General features: G+C 42.0%; 1 protein-coding gene across 4 annotated transcripts in view; it reads left to right on the top strand.

The window, feature by feature from the left end:
* rgs3a (regulator of G protein signaling 3a) overlaps window positions 1–22094 on the top strand; it is a 109888-nt gene that overhangs the window by 61791 nt on the left and 26003 nt on the right. For 2 of the 4 annotated variants that reach the window (XM_068573345.1, XM_068573349.1), the window contains one exon: window positions 19624–20631. In XM_068573345.1, the coding sequence (XP_068429446.1) occupies window positions 19624–20631 (1008 nt within the window). Of the gene's footprint in view, window positions 1–6602; window positions 6922–10313; window positions 10442–19623; window positions 20632–22094 lie in introns of those variants that run through there. The other 2 variants (XM_068573347.1, XM_068573348.1) reach the window with 2 other exon arrangements.

Here is a 22094-nt window from a genome sequence, read left to right as displayed (position 1 = left end):
TTGGAAAGCTTTGCATGTATCTTCTCCTTCCGTCTCACTGTACAAGATACTGAACAGGTGTTAGTTATGGCTGCATTTTCCCCATACATATAATGTTCTCTGTATTTGGTATTTGGTGTAGACTCGATAGAAACATCTGGCTGTTAAGCTGCACTATGTAGTAGCAAACTTTGTCTGCTGCTTGGAGATGGGCAGATTTTCCTTCTGCAACTAGAAATAATGTTGTGAGAGTGAACCAAAGCTGCACATTTTGGTGCCAGAAAATCAAATCTGGGCTGAGCCGAAAGATGATAAACACTCCAGAGAGCTGAAGGAACTGGATGATGATTTGTACATTTGTAGACCTGTTTTATTGTTTGGAAACATTCAAATGCGTCAATTCAAATTGAGTTTAATCCCCTACTTGTAACGCAGCGCTACGGCAGAGAATGGTGCCGATAAGGATGCACTGTAACTGATCTTTAAGTGCTCAGTGGGCTTAATGGAGTGCCCTGATTAAGAGGGTGGCTGCAGGGGAGCTGTCAATGAGATGACTCTGGCCCAATTTGGTCATTTCAAGCCTAACCTGCGGAAAATGAGTTTTTCTAATGCCTATTTGTTTTTTTGGTTATTTTTCTTTAAAGCCGTGAGAGTGAGCGCCGATCTTTTATTTTGTTATTTTCTTCATTCCTCACTTCTTTCATGTGTGATGAACAGAGAAGACAGCTTATTCATGTCACCAGTTTCAAAGCAGTCCACCCCACTTCATTTGAGTTTCGTCGAAAGGTGATTAAAAGGGATAAATAGATTTGTGTGTCGATGCCACACCTGTTGTACATTATGGTTCATTTCATCAGCACATGAAAGAGAGAGAGAGCGGGACAAGCTGACAGTATTCTCTCTCTGCTTGTGTTTCTATTCATGTGTTTCCTTGTGTATGTGTGTCTGTATTTCTGGTTCACTCAAATCAATTCAGGATGAGACCAGATTACCCAGAAGTCCAAGAACGTAGCTCATGTTTTAGGCTATACTTCAGGGTGAACGTTGCACAACAATTTAAAGGATTTTAACGATTTAAACACTATTTTACAGATAAAACAACACTATTTACAGTGTACATTTAGCTTTCGTTACCTGTTTCCTCACGCGATCAGTATAAATCAGATGCACCCGGCTGAATGAATGAACACATACACACTGCAGTGATCAATACGCTCAATAACAAAACACTTTGGAAAGCGTGCTAAGTCACGTAAGTCAATGCCATTCACCCAAACTCTATTAACTGAACCGGTGTATTGATCAATAAAGACATGGTTTAAAAAAAAACCTGCACCGATTGATTGCTTTTCCAATTTGAATTAGTATTTAAGTCATTAGTCCTTGTAGGATATTTCTTTGGCCCACATGTTAAAGCTTTTTGTAACTGGGAACAAACTATGCTTATTAAAGCTAAAGCTGTTTTTCTTTTATAGCAAAATAAACCATCAGGTGAGTGTCAGAGGAGCTATCTGCTCTGACACAACGCGTGGTGAACCTTAAAAACATGCGTTTGATGGCATTTTGTCCCCTGAGTTGATACTCAGTGAGATGATACGTGCACGTGTGTGCGTCCTGCCCTCTGGAGTTATTCCTGTATACCTTCTTTATGCACTTGTTTGAATCTTTTACTGTCATCTCTTATGAAATGGAAATAAAAACGCTGTCCTGCAGGCAAGAGAATACATGCTTAATCATTTCACATCCAGGCAAATTAGTTCACATTTGATTGCATTTCTCCAGAGAACCTCGGAGGCAAATAGTTTGTATTCAGTCAACGCCAGATGTGTTTAATTCTATCAAAATCAGCAAATCAGCTTTGTCAAGTAAGTATGGGATTTAATTTGTAGTTTTCTATTTGTTACATTTGAGTCTTTAAAACCAAGTGTCTTGTGTATTTCACTTGGGAAGTCTGTTTTGGTTATTTTCATATTGGCAAAAGAAAGGAGGACACATTCCTATAGATAGCCATGTGTAGACATATTTGGGTCACATCCCGCCATAGAGAACAACTGCATTAGATAAATACATACACAAAAACTAATCCACCCCCTTGATAGATCCATGATTGAAGCTCTATCCACAATCCTTAGTTTGTCGTTTCTTTACTGCTCGGTCAACACAACAACTTACTGAATAGTGTATCTTTGATGCACTTTCCAGTGAGTCAGAATTGCAGCAAAAGAGCTTTTCAAAATGACCCGTTGAGTCACACATTTCCCTTGTGTAGGAAACGACATTTGTGCTTTCACGCACAAAGCCCAGTAAATCCAAACTTAGCTGAAGCATGCACTTTACTCAAGCGTTATGTTCAAGTGTGCCGAGAGAGCAGAATCCCTCTCAAAGGTGCCAACGTACAATCACACCCAATCGACCTCCTTATGCTATTTTGTCCATTCATGTTTTTTCCAACATATGGAGGTCATTCTGACACAGTGTTGTTGTCAGCAGCTGCCTCCGTTCCTCCAAGTCCCCGAACGCTTCTGAACGCTTCTCTTTGGAAAAATTTGGATATGATCCCTTTTCACTCGGGAATGTTGCTCTGTCAGTTGCTCTAACGGAGGATGATCCCGGACAGAGGCAGCTTTTGTGTTTACTCAGTAAAGTAATCCTTTTGCGTCTTGCATTACATGTATTTTCAGTCTTTATTTTCAATTGAATTGATGTTGGTCCCATCAAAACTCCACTCGCATCCACTGCTAAAGCCTTGTGATCACTTTATTCCAAATCTATTTATTTCTCAACACATCTGTCACACTGTGACATCACATCTTTTACAGGGGTGAGACTAATGTGACCATAGCTTCAGTGCTTTTGGCCTTCAAAGTAAAAGCAGGAAAGTGAGAAAAAAAACAAATTAAACGTCAAGGATCTTTTATCAAAATCGAGGAGTTTTAATGGTATGCTCCTAAATGAGTGATCCAACCTGCTCTGCATACAGTATACACTAAACTAATAATCTATGATAGATATTGACCTCTTTCATTTGTTTTCCGTACTCCTGTACACTCACCCTGCTGGTACCCCGCAGTCATTAAAAGCCAGTGAGCTCTTTCCTGGGAAAGCTTCCGCTACATTCTTGTCTTGGCAGCATTAGCCACTAAGCTGCTGGAAAAATACATTTGTTTAGCTGCACACACACACACACACACACACACACACACACACACACAACCTCAAATGGGAATTAATGCAGGACTGGCCATTTTGTAAATGACAGCCGCATTTTCATCACAGACAGTTCGCGTTCAAAAAACAAAGCTGGCACTCCTTCTCTGAGCCATAAGAGAAAAGCAAACTATCCAGAGTAAAAGGTGCAAACATGTTCCCCATCAGACCAGAGGCTCACACGAAGAGTGATCAAACGAAACAAAAAAAGATGGCTGCTGCTAACGAAGGAAGTGTGTCGGTTGAGGCTTGAATGCAGCTTGTTCTGTTCTTTCTCTCTGGCTGTGTCATTTCACATTTATGAGAATCTGTCTTAGCCTCTGAAGTGGTTTTTACACAGCATTTATGTTGGAGGAAGCAGTGACTCAGCGGGACAAGGACTCTTTCTCATTCTGTCGAATTCTTCTCTCTCGTCAAACGGATACAGTTAAAGAAGGTGGTGCTCTCCTCTCCTCTCTTACCTACTATTCTACTATGTCCCTCCATCTCCAGCTAACTCCATCAATGATAAATAAAGCTGTGCACAGATAGGAAGTGTCTGTGAATATGCATCTTTTTGAGCAGCATATCTCACTACGAGGGCACACTGAATCTTAAGCAGCAACACAAAATAACAGAAAATAATCGGATTGCTCCACTCCACAGTTCAGGATTCATTGGAAAACTGAACTATTCGTTCTTTTATTTATTTTTTGAGCAGCAGCGTAACAAGTCAATGGTCAAACGTTCCGTGAGAATATTTCCCCCCGGCATGGGGTCTCTCTGGGAGAATGAGGATGTAGATTTAAAATGAGATATTACCAGTTTTTACCTCACAGAAGAAAATCAATTGCATTAAAAAAAAATTCTAAGCATCATCTCATGATAAAAGCAAAGTTGCTTTACAAAATGACACATAATCATAACACGTCCAAAGGGGATGAAGTACACTTAATGTCCACTTTGAAGTACACTTCTAAAAAAGAAATCCAGATACATATACTTCATGTTGTATACTTAAGGTATGTGTTAATGGTTATCGCCCCTAATTGCACATCTGTTCTGCAAGAGAGCATAAGCTCCAAATGGACTGGAGAAAAAGATAAAACAAAAGACGACAGAGGCCGTAACGAGGAGTTTGACAGTGGGGGGGAGAAAGTGTGCAGTCGCAGGGTTTCTAAGCTCAGAGTTGAAGAGAAACACAGCTTGACTGCTTTACAACAGGACTCATGGAGGGACGCAGGAGAATGAGTCGTGAGAGAGGCTCCTTCACGCCTTTCGTCCTATCGTAAATTGGGATTTACAAACAGCATATTTATATATATATATATATATCGTTTATCGTACATCGTACATGTCTGACGTCCACTCAGTTTAAAAACAAAAACAGGATAGTACATGTAAAGTATCAATGTATGAAGTCAAATATGGGCAACTTCTACTCATTCATGTGATTAACATTACTCTCGCTCTCTTTGTTTCCGTGCAACAGACACACACTTTCCCCTTCATTGTCTCTAATTAGTCACGGATGAATTCCATGTGTCCTGTCACACACACACACACGTACACACACACGACACATAAACAGCTCGCTGTATGCTATTTCTGGGACGTGATGTCTTTCAAAATGTGAGACCCACATTTGGAGCTGGTTGGAAAAGAGCACTGCAAGCTGAAATATTTAATATGGAGAGAAGTTCTGATTTTTTTTCTTTTCTATGGTATTAATGAGACGTCTGGCAACAGAGCGGCCTGCTGTTCAGAGGGATGGTCTTTCTGTGTGTATCAGAAGCAAAGAAAGTGACTTTTTGCTTGAGTAAAGAAAGTGTCAAGAGATTTGGAGTAAAGTTGTCTTTCAGGAAGGATATCCAGAACAGCTGTCCATCAACTGTGACAGTAACTTTTTACTTATTTATGGATTGTGAAGGACAGATAAAGTGTCCCCTACTTGGGAATATTGATCAACTCTGGGGTCCTTTATATAAAACTATTTCTACGCGGATCCAACTTTGTCATTTTGGTGCGCTTTCCTCATTCTACAATGACAATTTGAAAAGTTGACCAGAAAACAAGAACCATTATCTCCCCTTATTTTTTGTGTGTATAAAACATTCATAAAAATATAAAGCATTTAGAATATATTTATTTTCCTTTAGTAATTCTACTGCAGTTTTATCAAGTGCAACAATGCATCCAGACTCTCTCTGTCTATCTTCATCACACACACACACACACACACACACACACACACACACACACACACACACACACACACACACACACACGCAGCTCATGGATGTTATTCATTGTGGCCTGTAGTTTAGGATTCATTCCCTTGTCTCTCTTTAAACATTAATGATTTCCCTTTGATGGAGCGGTGTTTGGCTTTATTTTAGCTCACCTTTAACTATTCATAACTGAGTTGCGTAATGGCAATTATGCATCAGCTAGTGTAGATAAGAGCCTCGCAGACTTAGTCCTAAGAAGGTACAGTCGAGCATGAAATCCATTCGCTGTCAAATTTAATTATACGCATTCTTTAATAAATAAAAAAAAAAGACGCCTGCTTCACTGAGCCTGCAATGGAGCTGGGATAATAGTTTAATTTTCAAATAACAGGGCTTCTTTTTCTTTTCTTTCTTACGTAAATGTTTGATAAGTAGAAGTGATTTGTGACAGTAAATTTCAAAACATCCTGCCACCAATAACCAAGACGAAACGGGCAAACATTGAACAGTAGTTGGCCTAAAGTTCTACTTTTTAGATGTCAATCATTACTTTATGCATCACATGGAAATGTGTCCCCGAGAATACCTCCAGCCGGAGACAGCGAGGGAGACAGCGGTCTGCACAGTGTTGTCCACCGAGGTTTAAAATAGCTGTTTGAGCCCATTATTTATTAGCACATGATATGATTAGATAAGGCCTGACGTATAGCTTACATGGCTCCTCTTAGGTCAGATGCAGACACACGGTCATTGTAACGGACGGGGTTGTGTGTGTGTGTGTGTGTGTGTGTGTGTGTGTGTGTGTGTGTGTGTGTTTGTGTGTGTGTGTGCGTACCTTATTAGGTGTGAAAGACATGGCCCTTAACATCCTTCTCTTTGATAGGGTTTGATTCAGCGCTTTGATTTGCAACGGAGCAACTTCTAAAAATAGCATGTAGAGGACGAGGGAGAGAGGGAGAGAAAGAGAGAGAGACAGTGGAGGAGAATGAAGGACATTGGCTGCTTTGGTCTCCAGAGAGTTAGTTGCATTTGATCTTTTCACAACCACCCCTCTCTACATTTTTAAAACATCACATTTCCTCTCAATTCCTCCTTTCTCTCTCACACCTCTGTCTCTCCCCCTGATTCCATCTGTCTTCATTTCCCGTCGTCCACCAGATCCCTCTTTACCCCCCCTCTCTTTTGCTGCTTTGCACACACGTTGACACGCGCGTTATTGTTGCCCTCGGGGCGAAGCTGGGACGGCAGCAACAAAGACGAGAAACAGAACAAGAGGAGGAGAAATTGAAGCAACTGACACATCCAGAAAAACGGACAGGGGAGAAGAGAAAAGAAAAGACAGAAAGTGATCCCATATGGTCACATTGGATTAGCAGCCTGTCTCTATTCGTGCAGCACACGTGCTTTGTCAGTGTGTGTTTGTGTGTGTGGATGAACTGTGCCATTCTTTGTCGTACTCTGGGACACATACCGATGACAACACACTTAAACACTCAGCGTACGCGCCCAGATGCCTGTGTCTAAGGTAACGTATTGTTATCTTTTGGTCTGGTATGAAGGTCAAACTGAGACGCTCTTTCTGGAGACTTAAGGTGGTGATTATTGTGTTTGTGTATGTGCGTGTGCTTATTACTGTAAATATGGTGTATATATCTAGGTGTGTGAATTGACCGTGTTTAGATTGTGTGTCCAAGTATCACTATTTCACAACTGTTCTGTAAATGCTGTCTTCGGTGAGGTCCCAACTACTTTACATTCGTCACATTTACATAACCAGATATTTCACCCGACACAGCAGTAGTTTCTTTTGGGGTGCTGTGGAAGTTTTAGTTTGTTTTCTTGGTTCCAATAAGCGTGGCCATTCTCATACTCTTTTCTAAATTACATATTTTATTGTTCCAGTCAAATTTTATGCAGAATTGAGGCAGAAGTTTGGGAGAAAATTGTTGTATTTCTCTGGTATGATTCATTCTTTTGTGCCGTAGGCAGGTCATTTAAATATCTGAGGATATCAGGATGGCGAAGCTGGACAACAGTTCATGTTGACTCAGTATCAGTGTAATTGCTGCAAAGACCTTTAAGTTCATGTTATTTGTTATTCTTGTAGTAATTAGAATAACTGTTACCTGCTGTATACAACACCTCTTGTTTTGTGTTGGACATATTCCTCTTGAAGGTTATTGTCACTGCTGGATGTTTGTTGACCCATGTACACAGACAGCAGGTGTGTGTGTTTCTCCTGCCTTTTACTGCCAAATGTTTCTTGTCACGCTGAGGAGACAAAACAATTAAGAGGCTCTTGAGATAACCGAGTGAGAGAAAGGTCAAAGAATAGTGAGGGAGACAGAGAGAACCATGATGTTCAGTGAATCACTCAGCTACATTTGTTTACACATTAGACACATTACACATTAGTTTCCATTCAAATCAAGTGCCAATTTGAACAAAATTGAGAAAATCTGTTCATGAAAATATGACTATGCAAATATCAGGATCCCTTCAGTCAGTCAAATGGTTGAAAAGTTCGTTAAAACAGGATATAAATATGGCATAACTCTGGGAATCATTTGTTGAATTGAGCAGCGTTACGGTCTCTTCAATGCTCCTCTCAGATTAGATGTTTTTGTCTTCCTCTATTTTCAGTCTCCTCAGTGGAGATTTAGTGGATGATTAAGTCAAATGCTTCATGATTGTCAGGATTTATTTGCTGTTTCCATTGCACTTTGTTACATATTGATTTTATCGATAACTCTTTCCCACCTCAACCAAGCGTAAAAACTTAAAAAAAATGTTTTTGGTGTTTCTGCTCAGATTTAAACCACCCTTTAAATATACTTTTAAATAGCATGTATAGCCTTTTTTGTGTTTTTATGCATCTCTGCTGCATTGAATACCTCTTTAGGATCTTAAAGAATAGTCTGATATTTAAAGTTACCATTGGACACAGAAGTACTTAGATTCCCTCGTCTAAATTTGGTCTTATTTCTCAGGTTATTGTACAACTGCTTGTGTAAATCAAACAATGATGCTTTGAAAGATTTGGTTTCATCTGTAAATGTAGATGTCTGCATGGAACAACAGTCGACGGCTGCTGAGTGAGAAGCCGCCATTTGTCCGGCTTCAATCAAAGTGGGCCCTTTCTGATCTCTGCCTCCTCGAGGCATTGTTTGAACGAAATGGTGCATTGATGTCATCCACATCAAGAATATTGTGGCCGGCCATGACTCAAATATATCTATTTGTACTCGTACAATACGTATATAATGACAGAAATGTGTATTCTGCCTGCCCTGGCCACCACTGCCTGCCGTTATGAGTCTAAATGTTATGTATTGAGGGTCATATTTCCTCACAAAACGCTTTGGCGCTTTCACTGTCTCAGTGTTGTCTCCCGCATGACTTTTTTTTTAAAACACTTTTTCATTTTGAAAACACTTTTGTCTCGGACGTACTTTCCCTGCTCGGTTTCCGCACAAAGCCGCAGACGAGTACCAGCCACGTGGCCACACACACGGTCCTATTCATACCACGATTGAGGTTCTGCGTTCCACGCGCGCACATTTCCCTTTTCCCCTCTCAATTTCAGTTGTTAGCCCCAATGCACCAGAACACTGTTTGCCAGGATTTCAACACCATTTTGCTGTCTTTGAAAGACAAATTATTTAAATACGAGGTGAGCAGCAGGACGCCATATTTAAAATTGTTAAGGCGTAAAGGCCCACAAGCTGTCACAACAATAATAGACAACTTAGACAACAACAAAAGAAAACATAATGTAACCGTCGCTGACGATCAATTGCAACTGAGCAATACATAACGTACAAGGCTTTGAAAATGAACACATTAAGTCAGATTGCATTGCTCACATGTTACGTCGTGTTCATGAAGCATTGAAGCTTTCCAGCAAATTAGTTTCCTAAATGGTTCATTTCTCGAAGCGTGATGTGCTCACAAAAGCCACCTGGTGGTTGAAGAGTGTAAATATATATTCCACATGGTCTCAACCATGTGATCTGTGATATAGGCTACTGTGTTTAGTGCGAGTAGGATCATCATGCAGAGGTCGAAGATATGCTTGTGTAATCAGTAAATGATGTAGAGAGGAAACTTTATTTGGGAATTAGGTATTTAAGAAGAATTTTGAAATGTGGCCACCAAACCGGGACGTATAGGGACATTCTTCATATTAACAGTCAGTAACACACATTTTACAGAATACCTTCAACACATAGATGACTTCCTTTTGTTGAGCCGGTAATTAACAGCCATTATATGTACGTTTAATATTGTGGGTGTTTCCTTTTAAGATAGGATGTTTTTATAATGTGGCGTGGTTTATGCTTCATACATTTTTACCCTATGACTTCATAGCTGCATTGTGTGTGTCGGAGACCTGCATGTGAGTTTCAACGTAATGCATGTGTGTGTGTGCGTTTGTGCGTGCGTGTGTGTGTGTGTGTTTACAATGGATATGTGTTCATTGTGTGCTTTGTGCATCCTGTGAGACCTTGCTGCAGTGCCTTAATGTCTTAAGGGAGGTTGTGCAGTTCACAAATGGACACAGATGTCAGACAATATTTACACACACACACACACATCTGCAATCACGGATACCAGTTATTATGTTCGGTGGACATACGCACCGCACACGTGCATATTCTTCTCTCTGAGCTCTCACTGCTCATTTGTCTCTTATCATTATCGCTATCTCCTCCCTCCCTCTCTTTTCCTCTCCCTCTTTCCTTCCCACTTGTTTGTGCAGCCTCTTGGTCTTCTCTCTCTCTCTCTCTCTCTCTCTCTCTCTCTCTCTCTCTCTCTCTCTCTCTCTCTCTGTCTCTCTCTCTCTCTCTCTCTCTCTCCCTCTGTGCACAGTTCAGTTGGCCTAGCCCACACTGACAGAATCACACACACACCAGCCCGGCTATACAGCCACAAACACTCACACAACAGTTTGACAGAGGAAGTAGGCCACTTTAATGGGGATGTGTGGAGTGCCTGTATCTGCCTTTAGTGGATTGTAACCTGGACCTGCTTCCTCTTGCCAGGTAGGGTTCACTTTATTCCTCATCTGTAGAGTACATCTCATTCTGTGGAGCGGTTTCATGCTATTTGATTCTATTCCTATCTTTGGTGAAAAAGGTTTTTAAGAGTCTCCTTGTGGTTCGTGTGAGTTGCTAATATTGTGCTGCCGGTGGGCAGGGAGTGGTTTGGTCATACGGAGAGAAAATCAAGACAGAGATTGGAGGAAAGATAAGGAAAAAGCAATAAAAGCGTATTCATCACAAAGCATCTCTGTGACACACTTATATGAGGAGTTGGGTGTCTTTGCTTTATTCTCTGTATCACTCCGTCCACTTATTTACCTTCCTCACCTCGAGCTTTAATAGCGGTCTTAAATATAATTACTCCTTGTAATATTGCCTCTCTCTTTGTAAACAAGAGTTTTGGACCGTATTTCCCCGAACAACAGATTGTTGACATCCCCCGTTTGACGATTTTATTTCACTCGTTTCTTCTCCGGCTGTGTGCCAGTGACATCATTCAGCCCTCCACATGGCTGGGGAGTCATAGGGTGAAAAACAGGGAGACTGAGCGAGAGGAGCGTATCGGGAGATAGCCATTAAAACAGACTCAGAGCTGATTGTGAGAGAGAGAGAGCTTACACAGAGGCCAGAGGAGAACAACAGAAAGCACACTGGGGAAAATTGTTTTTCTCTATTTCTCCTGAGAGGAATTGTAGGGTTTTCCTCTTCTTAGAAAAAGAGAGAGATAATTAGATGCAGGGGTGTGTACTTCATGTTACTGCCCGTTGATACATGAAGAGGAGGTAATCAATAATATAGAGTTCAAGCAATTGGGAGGTTGTGTTTGAATGCATTTTTTTGGAAGGAAGTTTAAGAAGTTTGTTTCAAGTACGATATGAAGACAGAACATTTTCCTCCTCTCCTTCTTGCCCCTGTCCTTGGTCAATAGTTGACAGTGTCCATGACTCACACACACACAAACACACACACCATCCTCTCGCTCACACACAGACGAACACACATCCCTCTCTGCTCTTTCTATGAAGGCCTTCTCCAGTCTTCCTCAGTGGTCACATTGTCTTCAGCTGCCTGGTGTCACAGGGCAACGTTACGTAATTGACATTTTCTCTCTGAACCCTCGGCTTCTATCAATAATGCCTTTGCATCTTGCATCCCCCCCCCCACAAAATAAATCCAACCCCGTCCCATTACTCCCCTCTCCCGCTGTGATGGCCTGTGCCTGGTTCCTGTGAGCGAATGGATTCTGATTCTTCCAAAAGGTTTTGTAGGTGTGGCAGTGCACCAATGTTGATGTTCAAACCAGTGAGATTGCAATGTAACTCAAACCTAAACACTCATATGTCCACGTACAGCAAATCGTCCGCTCTCAGTTTAGGCTGGAAGGCTGAAATATAAATGAGAAAAAGCTTCATGCTCATACATCGCAGTTGATTTCTTCAAAGTTCAAGGCTGCTGCCAAGTCAAAGCTATTTTGCTTCAATTAGTGTTGCTGACACTGAATATTCCTGATATTCTGCAGCGCCGGCAATATCACTATGCACGTTTGAATGGATGCACTTTCATTTTATGATGATAATGTTGCCATGTTCGCTTCACTCTGTGGACTAAAGCATTTGGATTACTCTCTTGAACCCTCGTCTTTTGACGCTCCATCTTTCATGAATTCGTTAAAAAAAAAAAGAAGAAGTATCCGCTGTGTTCACCAATAGATTTCTATCAATGAGGAAGGGAGTTGGTCCGGTGGGAGTGGCCAGCTTATCCAGTAAACTTTCACTAAACCTGCACTGGACTGGGTTTAAGGGATTTCGATGTGTTGAAAAATAGGGCCCTGACATCTTGTGCTCTTGTTTTTTTTTGTTGATCTACACTCGCTCCCTCACTTCCTTTTCCGTTTTTGCTTTCCTCCTTTCCTCCTGACCTGATCACAGCGAAGCGGCCTGACAGATAAACGACTGTTACTCGCCTCATCGTCTCTTAGTGAAATCGAGGGCAAAAGAGGCCGGTGTGTTGCGGTGCATGTAATGAGGTCATTCAGAGATTGATCATCTATATGGTCAGGCCCCTTAACGGGTTATCGGTAATACACAAAGCAATAATGTCTCTTAAATCTTCAGACCGCAGATTGTTCTGGAAAGTGCATGTCAAAGCATGCTTAATATATATTTAGTTGACTTGGACACACACACAGCTATATAGCCTGCCTTGCTGTCCGCCGCACACACTCTCTTTTTCACAGAAGCAGCAAACATCACATCAGGATGATGAACAAATCAGATACTGCATGACAAGCTTACAAGTACACCTCATCCAGATGAGATAAGACACGTGTGCCTTTTGCGATATATGACCTGTGATTGCAGGAAGGTACAACATGAACCTTGTGATCGTGTGTGTGTCAGTTTATATAACAACCCGTGACGTGGGATGGAGCAAATGATTTCACTTAGGCAAATACACTTAGACTATGTTTGTATGAAAACGAGTTAGTGGAAAATAAGTACGAGAAAACAAGTTTGCCATCGCTGTCGAGGGGAGATAACGAGCGGCATCGCGCCCCCAAGGAGGCTCATTGTCTCAGAAACACAGACACATGTCCACAATCCAAGTAACACACATTAATGTCTTCTCTTGTGTCCTGGACTGTTATGACCCAGGAAGAGACCACAATCCTTGTTTGTGTTTAAACGAGCATCCCATCGTTTAAACACAGATCTAACCCAATTTGCTTGGAAACTGGCGATCGGTACGCGACATATGTTGTAGTTGTGATAAATGGGCTGAAAAAGGTACATTTATTTATACCAGAGGTGATTATCATCTGTCAGTGTCAATGAATAGTGAAAGCAAATTGATAACAATGGGTTAAAGTGTCCAGTTTAAATTGACTTTGTTTCTATTTCCCGTTGTCGCTATGCTTTACCCCGAGGTCTTACCCCAGTGAAGACGAGAGCAGACACGTGTTCTCTGAAGAAATCGATGCGATAAGTCAGCGAGTAAAGACAACAAAAGAAACAAGGCTAATGCAGACTGATTAAATCCCTGAGACATCCTTCCAGCCGACTTGCCGTCGTACAGAACCATTGCTGAAGAGAGTGGCTGCAGAGGGAGTGCTGGAGAGGAAGAGCAAGAGAAAACATGTTCTTTTCTTTTAACAGCATCGCTAATTGAGTTGAGCTGGATTTATTTAGTTTGGAAGTGGACTCGGCAAGTGCAACGGTGGACACAATGAACCATTAATATTACACTACGGGTCGACAGAAGCAGGCGAGGACCTTAATCGACCCATCAATAACCAATATTTAATGTAACGTCGGACTTAAAATAAACCGGGGACACAGGAAATTAAAGAGAAGGAAAGACAGACATAAAGATGAAAGATGGCAGTCAGAAAATGAGAAGCAGGAGGGAGGCGCTGGAGAGAAGCTACCATGACAGAGTTCATAGGTGCGTCTCTTCATTTGGTGAACGCACAGCACAGCTGCTCCCCTGGAAAGGGGTCTCTCTTTGCCATGGTAACTGTGGGACAGAGTTCACATAATTGTTCCTGAGTGACCGTCCACACGCGTGTGTTTTCCTGCAGCGTCGTCCTTATGAGACCGTGTTGACCTTCACAGATGTAGACCTTCAGAATGAGAGTATTCTTTTTTTTTTTTGGCAAATGAAGGTCATTGTTGTCAGTCTTCATCTCTTCAGTGAGATTATTTTGGTTGTATGACTTCAGGGTATCTACTGGTCACACCTGGTTTCTTCTGTGTTTCTTTTTCACCATCGTGCCACAGTCACACCAAATGTGAGTCCAGACAACTGGCAGGTGTTACTGCTTGGTGTAACTTAATTTCTTAATTTGGTGGTACTCTTAATTTCTGGTAGTTTCCTCCTACTTCCATTTGAGACTCTCACAACTGAAAAGCATTAATATGTATTACACATCCATGCATTATATATATATATATTTTAACAAAGCTTCAAAAACCCCAAAATGTTGCTTTTTTAAAATTTTTGTTTCATTACTTACTCTGAAGCACGAATGTTCAAAAGGGAAATTAACCAGAACTTGCAAACATGTAGCGGGAAAAAATGTCACGCGCCAAGATGGCTGCCTTCTGGTTGAAAGAAGTGATGAACTATTTATTTGTAAAATAATACGACAAATGCAAAAAGTCTTAATCCAAAAGCAAAACATGTTTAAGTGAGAAAGTAAAGTAATAGACAGCTGACAAAGAAAAACAACCTGTTGGTTCTCCTCTTAATTAACAATGCAGTCTAACAGCAATCTAACAGCACCATCAATTACATTTATATCACCACAATAACACATCATCCGTATATATGCTCTTATCTTATATTCATAAGCTTCTAGAGGCATATGTTGCAGTGTGTAACTGCATTGCAGACTCTCTACATTACATTGCTGGGGTTGCAGCTGAAGGAATAAGGCTACAATTCATACAAGCCATGATTTCCCAAAGGGGATTTGGTAAGTAACTTCTATTCTCGCCTATTCTATTTTTATATTACTTCTAAGCCACACTTTAACTTAACAGAATACAAAAATGTAATTATCGTCAGAACGACTCGTGCCTTATCTGGGGTAGTGATATCATAAGCCTGTTCATTCACACATTCAACTCTTTTTTTTGCCAGCTTTCCTGCAACTCTTTTACTTTTGATTATGTGTTTTATTTCTTCACATTTTGCGGGTAATTTAGTTTGCTCTGTGTTTGTTAAATATGCCGCTCTGGTGCCAGGAGACTTTTTGCTGTAAATACTCGCTCTTTAATGTGAATGCGCTCAGATCAAGAGACCCTTACAGAATTGATAACCACCGTTGAAGGACAGCTTGGGGGGATTGTTTTTTGTCAAAAAGAAAAAAGACATCCTGGGTGTGTTGAACTTGTACTTGTACTAGTACAGAGACCTGTCATGCTGTTCATAATCCATTGACAGAGAAAAAGAAGATGGAAATTTTCAAAGATCTCTTTTGCAGATGTCTTTCTTTCTTTGGCTCTGCCCTGTTCCACTAACTCATCTAATTTATATGCCATTGCATTCACTAACTCCCCTCCTCCCTTCTGCTTGTCTTATTCCCTTTGTCTCCTCCATCTATTCAATCTCTTCCCCTACATCCCACTCTTCCTTTTAGCCCTGGTTTTATTTCCTTGCTTAAGTGAGGCGATGCACGACATTGTGTTGTGTTGAATCATTGATAACTTTGAACCATATTTGAGTACATGTGTGTATTGTATGTGTGTTACTACATGCATACAAACCTAAGCACATTACCCATTAGCTTGTGTCTATTCATTAATCTTTTGAAGAAGGCTTGAAGAGGGTTGGCTATGTGGTGAATGTAATAATGGGAAAGATGTCTTGAAGATGAAGTTGATATGCCTGTTGTTTTCATATCTTCAGATTAAACATGAGGACAGGCTTGAAAGACACGGGGTTAATTTGAAGCTGCTTGATTTGTGTGTTTGGGTTTCTGTGTGTGTGTGTGTGAGAAGGACCAAGCGTATCTGACAGGACAGGTGGCTCCATTGTGTCTCAAGCCATAAATACAGCAGTCGAGGGTTTATGTATGTAAGACAGGGAAAGAGAGATGGGGTTCAGCGAGGTTGAGGAAAGAAAAGAGAACAACGATGTGTGTACACCTCACATTTAAATACATGATGGAAAGAAGAAGAAGTGCTTGTCCCATGATTTTTCTATAATGTTCATACTACAGGCCTCGTAAAATAATCTAAATCATAATTCTTCTGATCACGCGAACTTGGATCTCGATGGACAAAGAAAGAACAAGGTGAGACGAGGCTTTACGTCCACTCTCCTTCATGGAGGTTTTCATGAAAGTGCCTTTCATTGTAAAGAAAATACCCCTCCCTACCCAGCGCATCAGTAAGAGGCCCTGATGACTTGGTCGTAACAGTCATTTGAACCCTTTAGATGGGATCACAGGAAGGCTAAGAGGTAGTTAGAAGAGAAAAGGAGAGGTCGGGATCATCTTGGAGCAGTTGTATATATCATGAACATCCAAACAAGTCAAGTTTATATCTATAGCCCTGAGTCACCGCTCAAAAGACTTCACTAGCACACAAGCAAAAGGTCTGAATAACCCTGGGTTGTGCTTCTCAAAGTTTAGTTTAGTATAGGGACAAAAAAGTTGAGTTGAGGGACAACAACATCAGCAATTGTTTTGCTTTGTGGGTCATTATCGTGCTATGTTTTTTAATTGGCAGATTTACAGCTAGTTTCATTGAGTGATAGTGTGTAAACAAAAGAACCGGGCTCAGGACAGAGCCCTGAGGCTCTCCACAGCCCATATCACAAGGATATGAAGTCATGTCGTTGCAGGAGATATATATGTATGTATATGTCTGTTCATGTCAGAATACCTGTGTTTGTCCTCTTGTTGTTCCAGGCTAAGTTGTGACATTTGTAGGACTGTTTTTCTTACGTTGATCCTGACTGAAACTCAGCCTGACTGAAGACCTATGCAGAGATCATCGATCCAGGTCAAAAGTTGATAGACAAGTTTAATCAGGACATCAGTACCCGGGAGCCTAATGTGAGCTGCATAAGTACACAAACAGCTTGTGAAATGTTCATGAGCGCTGTCTAAAAAGAGGCAGCATTATCTCCAATTAGAGCACAGCGTCTTGTGACTGCAGCTTGTCATCATGGGTTGACTTGACCAGCACAATGAGGCCCTTCACAAGACTCGCTGCAGACTTAAAGAAGATAGGATCGCCTTTGTAAACTGGGCTGAGCACTTGTGATTTCAGAAATGCACCCACGAACACATGTAATAACAGATATTTTGGGCACAACAGTTCATTTTCATGGTTCTCTAAGAGTTCACATTCATGTCAAATTTCTATGTTCATATTCACTTTATAAACCTACTTCAAACGGATAATAAAATGTTCCCCTAACTTAATATCAATCAAACTGTTTGCTTCCCATTTCCTGAATGCTGCACACTGAGTGCGCCGAGGGCTTCCTCCTGTTCAATTAAAAGAATAAACTCACTTCTTTACTTCTCTCTTCTCTGTTCCCGTTTTGCTTCACAACAATACCATCAGTCCAACTGGAGTTTATCCTTGATCTCTTTACCTTTGCCGTACCGTTGTTGGTCATTATTATCGATGTGTCTCTGTCTTTGGTCATCATGTGTTGGATTTAACACAAACTTGACTGAGTATCATGGTTGGACCAGCTCGTTCCACCCAGTTCATTAGAAAGTGACGCCAAGGCTCCTGACAAAGTGTCAGTGTGTGACGAGTCGGGGTGAGAACACGTCGCTTTACCATCAGAACACACTCTTTCTCTTCTGAAGCAAACACCAATAATACAACTTATTCTACTCGTCGTCTTTGGTTAAACTGGCTGCTAAAGAATAGTTTGAAACATGTTTTTTCTTCACACATATTAACTGGGTTTGTTCAAATTTCAGCAGCAAAGCTTATCTTTTCCAAATTTGTGCACATTATTAAATGGAGTCAGTTGTTTTTTACTCAGGGAAAGTCAAGAGTTATTTTGTTTCTGTTTGTCTTATTTGTACTTTTTTTTGTTTATGACCCAAAGCAACTTCCTGTGTTGAAACTCTCGCTGGGCTTGATTTTGAACCCACCTTAGCTCACTGGTGTGTGCCTCCTTTGAGCCATTTTTGTGTAAGCTTATAGGTTCTATGGTCAAAAATACACTGGTGCCAAAATACATAACGTACATGACACACATGACATTGATGTGAATTTGAATACACAGTTGATTGACCTCTTGAACTCATGTGTTTTCATCACATTGCATCTTTACCTAAACATTTGGTGGAATTGAATGTGTCCCATCTACATAATAATGCCACTGTATACTTTGTAAATACTTATGAGTTATAATCAAGATTATTACAAAAAAACAGTTGGCAGCATCATTACATTAAACAGAAAAATAGGTTTGGTACATAACTTTATAAACATTTCCACAATTCAGCTGTACATATTCAGCAACTTTTTGATTTTTAGTCCAATTTGAAATATAATTCTGTGGGTTTGAACAATGTTGTCCCACTCAAAATGCATTTTTAAAGCTTCGCCCACTCAGGGCTCTGTGGGCTGCAATAGGTTAAAGCAGCATCTATTGAGAAGGAGGTATGATAAAAGCATAGGACGAGGACGGACAGTGTGCACACACGCACATTTGTGTGTGACAGGGATATTGTGTTTGGCCCTGGGAAGTGAGGGCAGTGGAGGGATTGTGTGGTCATTTGTCAACTGTCAGTATGTTTAAATGATGAGCATATCAGAGAATAGATAGACGGGCGAACAGCTAAGACGTTGCAGTCATCTCATTCATTTCTTCAAGAGTTTTGGTGTGTGTTTTTCTTAAATCTTTATTCCACAGCCCCTCAAAGCACAGTACTGTGTTTGTTTGATGGAATCAGTGCAGCGAGCTCCAGTGTGGTAAAGAATAGCAGCAACACAGCCTCGTACCACAAATGGAGCCCACTGACACTGATACAATGTGGTGTCTAGCAGTTCAGTCTGTTGTCAGTCTTTTAAGCAAAACATGTGCGCCAGTTTGTTTCACACAGTGTCGTGAAACACACCGCATGTTGCATCTCCAGCGCCTCATTCAGCTCTATTAGAAAGACATTATTCCTCTCCTGTCGTTCGCCTATTAGACTCCGCCCACAATGTGCTTTGTGATGCGATCGTTTCTGAACTTCCAGTCGGGAATGACTTTGTATGCTATGATGGAGCAAGACTGTCCTCACCTAATGTTGTGACCTTCTCAACAGACATAAACGTCATCTAGTCTGCTCCTACTGCCGGGATCATGATCCATGCCTCCCGCTCATTATATGAATACTTTCTGTCATATTCCTTAAATGTGCTGTAACTATTACATTTGTCCTTCTTATCGCATGACATCCGGGGAGAGGGGTCCTCCTCTGTTGCTCTCCCTCAGCTTTCTTCCTTTCCCCCCCTGTGAAAGGGTTTTCTCTATTTTTTTGTAATTGCTCGGTCGCCCCGACATCTAGCAAATTCAATGACTGCTGATGAAATAGTTGTGATAAGCGGATTTGCTCACGGCAGTCCAGTAGATTTCAAACAGGCCGCGTTACGCTTGTTTTACGTGTACGCAGTGACCAACTGTCCTCTGCCTTCCTCTGTTCCCTTTTCTAGATGTTGGAGCCTAAGGTGGAAGCCCCTTCCTGTGAACTGGGTGGAGTAGGAGGCGAGCGAGGCGGCGTGTGCCTCCACCTGCCCCCTCGCAGCTCAGAAGGCGAGGAAAGCAGCCTGTATCCCTCCAGTCCCTCCGAGCCTCCGACCCTGGGCAGCCCTCACACCTCAGAGCCTCTCACCCCTTTGGACGAGATCTACATGCCTCTCGGGAGTCTGATGGGATCCGAGGAGCGACACAAGGTGCCTCCCACGCCGCCTCCGTCCACAGAGGGCGAGGATTGGAGGAGTATGGAGGGGAATGAGATGGAGCTCTGGAAAGAGGCAAATACTTTGGAGAACAGGAGAAGGGAAGAGGAGGAGGATGGGGCCAGCAGAAAGAGTGCCGGAAGTGAGGGCGATGAGAAGGAGGAAGGAGGAGGAGAGAAGGAGGAGGGAGAGAGGGATGAAGAGGAGGTCAACGTAAACCTGGCGGTGTCAAACACAGACGACGACAACGCCTCGGAGCCACTGGATGCCAACGCACCCCCCTCATCCTCCTCCTCCTCATTCGTCATCCCCGAGCTGCGTCTCGATCGCTCCTTCAGTGCCGACGCCCTCTCCTCGCCCAACACGGACGAAGAAGAGTACGATGACGAAGACGACGAGGAAGACGAGGAGTCCGAAGAGGAGGAGGAGGAGGAGGACGAAGACGACAGCGACGACGCCTACTTGCAGCGCAGTGACAGCAAGCGCCGCAGCATGGTGGAGGGTGCCACGTGCGAGAAGCACGGAGGAGGCGGGCTCAGTGTGCAGAACTCCCTCCGCAGGCGCACACACAGCGAGGGGAGCCTCCTGCAAGACCCCCGCACGCCTTGTTTCACTTCAGACAACGCCATCAACTGCCTGGAGGCGGGGGGAGGCCACCACAAGGGCGGCTGGACACTCCCATCGCCTAAAACCCTGAAGAAAGAGCTGACCAAGAATGGAGGCTCCATGCACCAGCTGTGTATGCTGTTCTCTGGGAGGAAGGTAAGCAGTGTCACACTCAAATGACTGTGAGTCGTGCATACATTCAAAAACACACACACACAAGGATTTGGTCTGTAAAAGGGCTCAGAGTATTTCAGTTTTTCTTCCTGATCTTTACTTTGTTAAAGCTCGGTAGCTTTGTGTCCCATAACTTTCGCATCAGCGGTGCTCAGCTCACCCGTGTTTGCAAAAAGGGTGACATCAAGTGGTAAAGTAGAGCAAGTACACAAGAATCCTGACGCTATTGAAGTCAGTTTCAATCTAACAAGACGAGGCACTCAGCTTCATTTGCTTTTAGCTGAAGCTCTGCTGAAGTCAAACATAAGCAACTGTGCTCACTGCACATTTACCTTCATGCACTCGTTCGTACTGACGCTTCTTTTTTTTACAAAACACTAACTTAACTAACTAAGGGCACATATATGTATATGCTTACATCCATACATTCCACATACATGATTGATGACTTTTATGCCAGTGTGTTCTGCATATTCTTCCCACTGTATATAGTTGTTGTATAGGAGCGTATACTGTATGTAAAGTGCTTGATGGCTGTGTGTGCAATCTGAAAGTAAAGATGAATTCATGTGAGACATTACGTTTGATATGGAGAGTGCTTCATTTTGTGTTTAGACGTCGATATACTTGTGCAATATCAGTTCTCGTCATCAGTTCTAAGATTAGTGCACTTTTCACTGAGAGTCACAGGTTAAAGAGAGTATATTCTGTATATGTGTATTATAATTACTTGCGCGTGCAGATAGTAATTGTTCTAGTTCTCCAACAGAGGGAATCATGCATTGCTGCCTGTTAGCGTAGCAACTTCAGGGACGTGTGCGTCACATCTTCTCTCACTTCACTTTGGCTAAGATTGAGTAATGCAGCATCTCATATTAACCATGATGCAATGTTTTTTTTTAACCATTTCTCAAGTATTATTACACTGTAACTGGAAGGCAGACATGTCATCAACCCTACACATTTCTCCCGACAATGTTATTTATAAAAGAGACCAAATAAAAAAGAGTGCAGGAAGATGGAGAGAAAGTAGAAAGGAGAGTGATAACAGAGCTGCACATGACGTAGGAGATCAAGTGCTCAGTCCATCATTGAAGAATATCAGGATCAGTTTTGTTCGTCTCTCTGACCACAAGTCTGTCAGTGCACTCGGTAGCCTTAAATGGCAGTGTGTGTGTGTGTGTGTGTGTGTGTGTGTGTGTGTGTGTGTGTGTGTGTGTGTGTGTGTGTGTGTGTGAGCTGTGCAGAGGAGGAATGAAGCAGACAGGGCTGGAGCCTATTGGTCTTGGCAGATTCAAGGGGAATTTTATTACCTATTGGCGTCATGGACACAAATTCTTTTAGACTTTCTTGCCGTTATCTTAAATGATCTATCACTCTGCCCCCCCTTCACACACACACACACACACACACACTCCCCCTTTACCCCCCCCCACCCTCATTCA

The sequence above is a fragment of the Clinocottus analis genome, unplaced genomic scaffold, assembly GCF_023055335.1.
Source record: "Clinocottus analis isolate CAN_PGR_092001 unplaced genomic scaffold, fCliAna1.0.p SCAF_13, whole genome shotgun sequence".
In the NCBI taxonomy this organism is placed as follows: domain Eukaryota; kingdom Metazoa; phylum Chordata; class Actinopteri; order Perciformes; family Cottidae; genus Clinocottus; species Clinocottus analis.
Note: the sequence above shows the minus strand (reverse complement) of the source record. Positions and strands in the feature narration are given on the sequence as shown.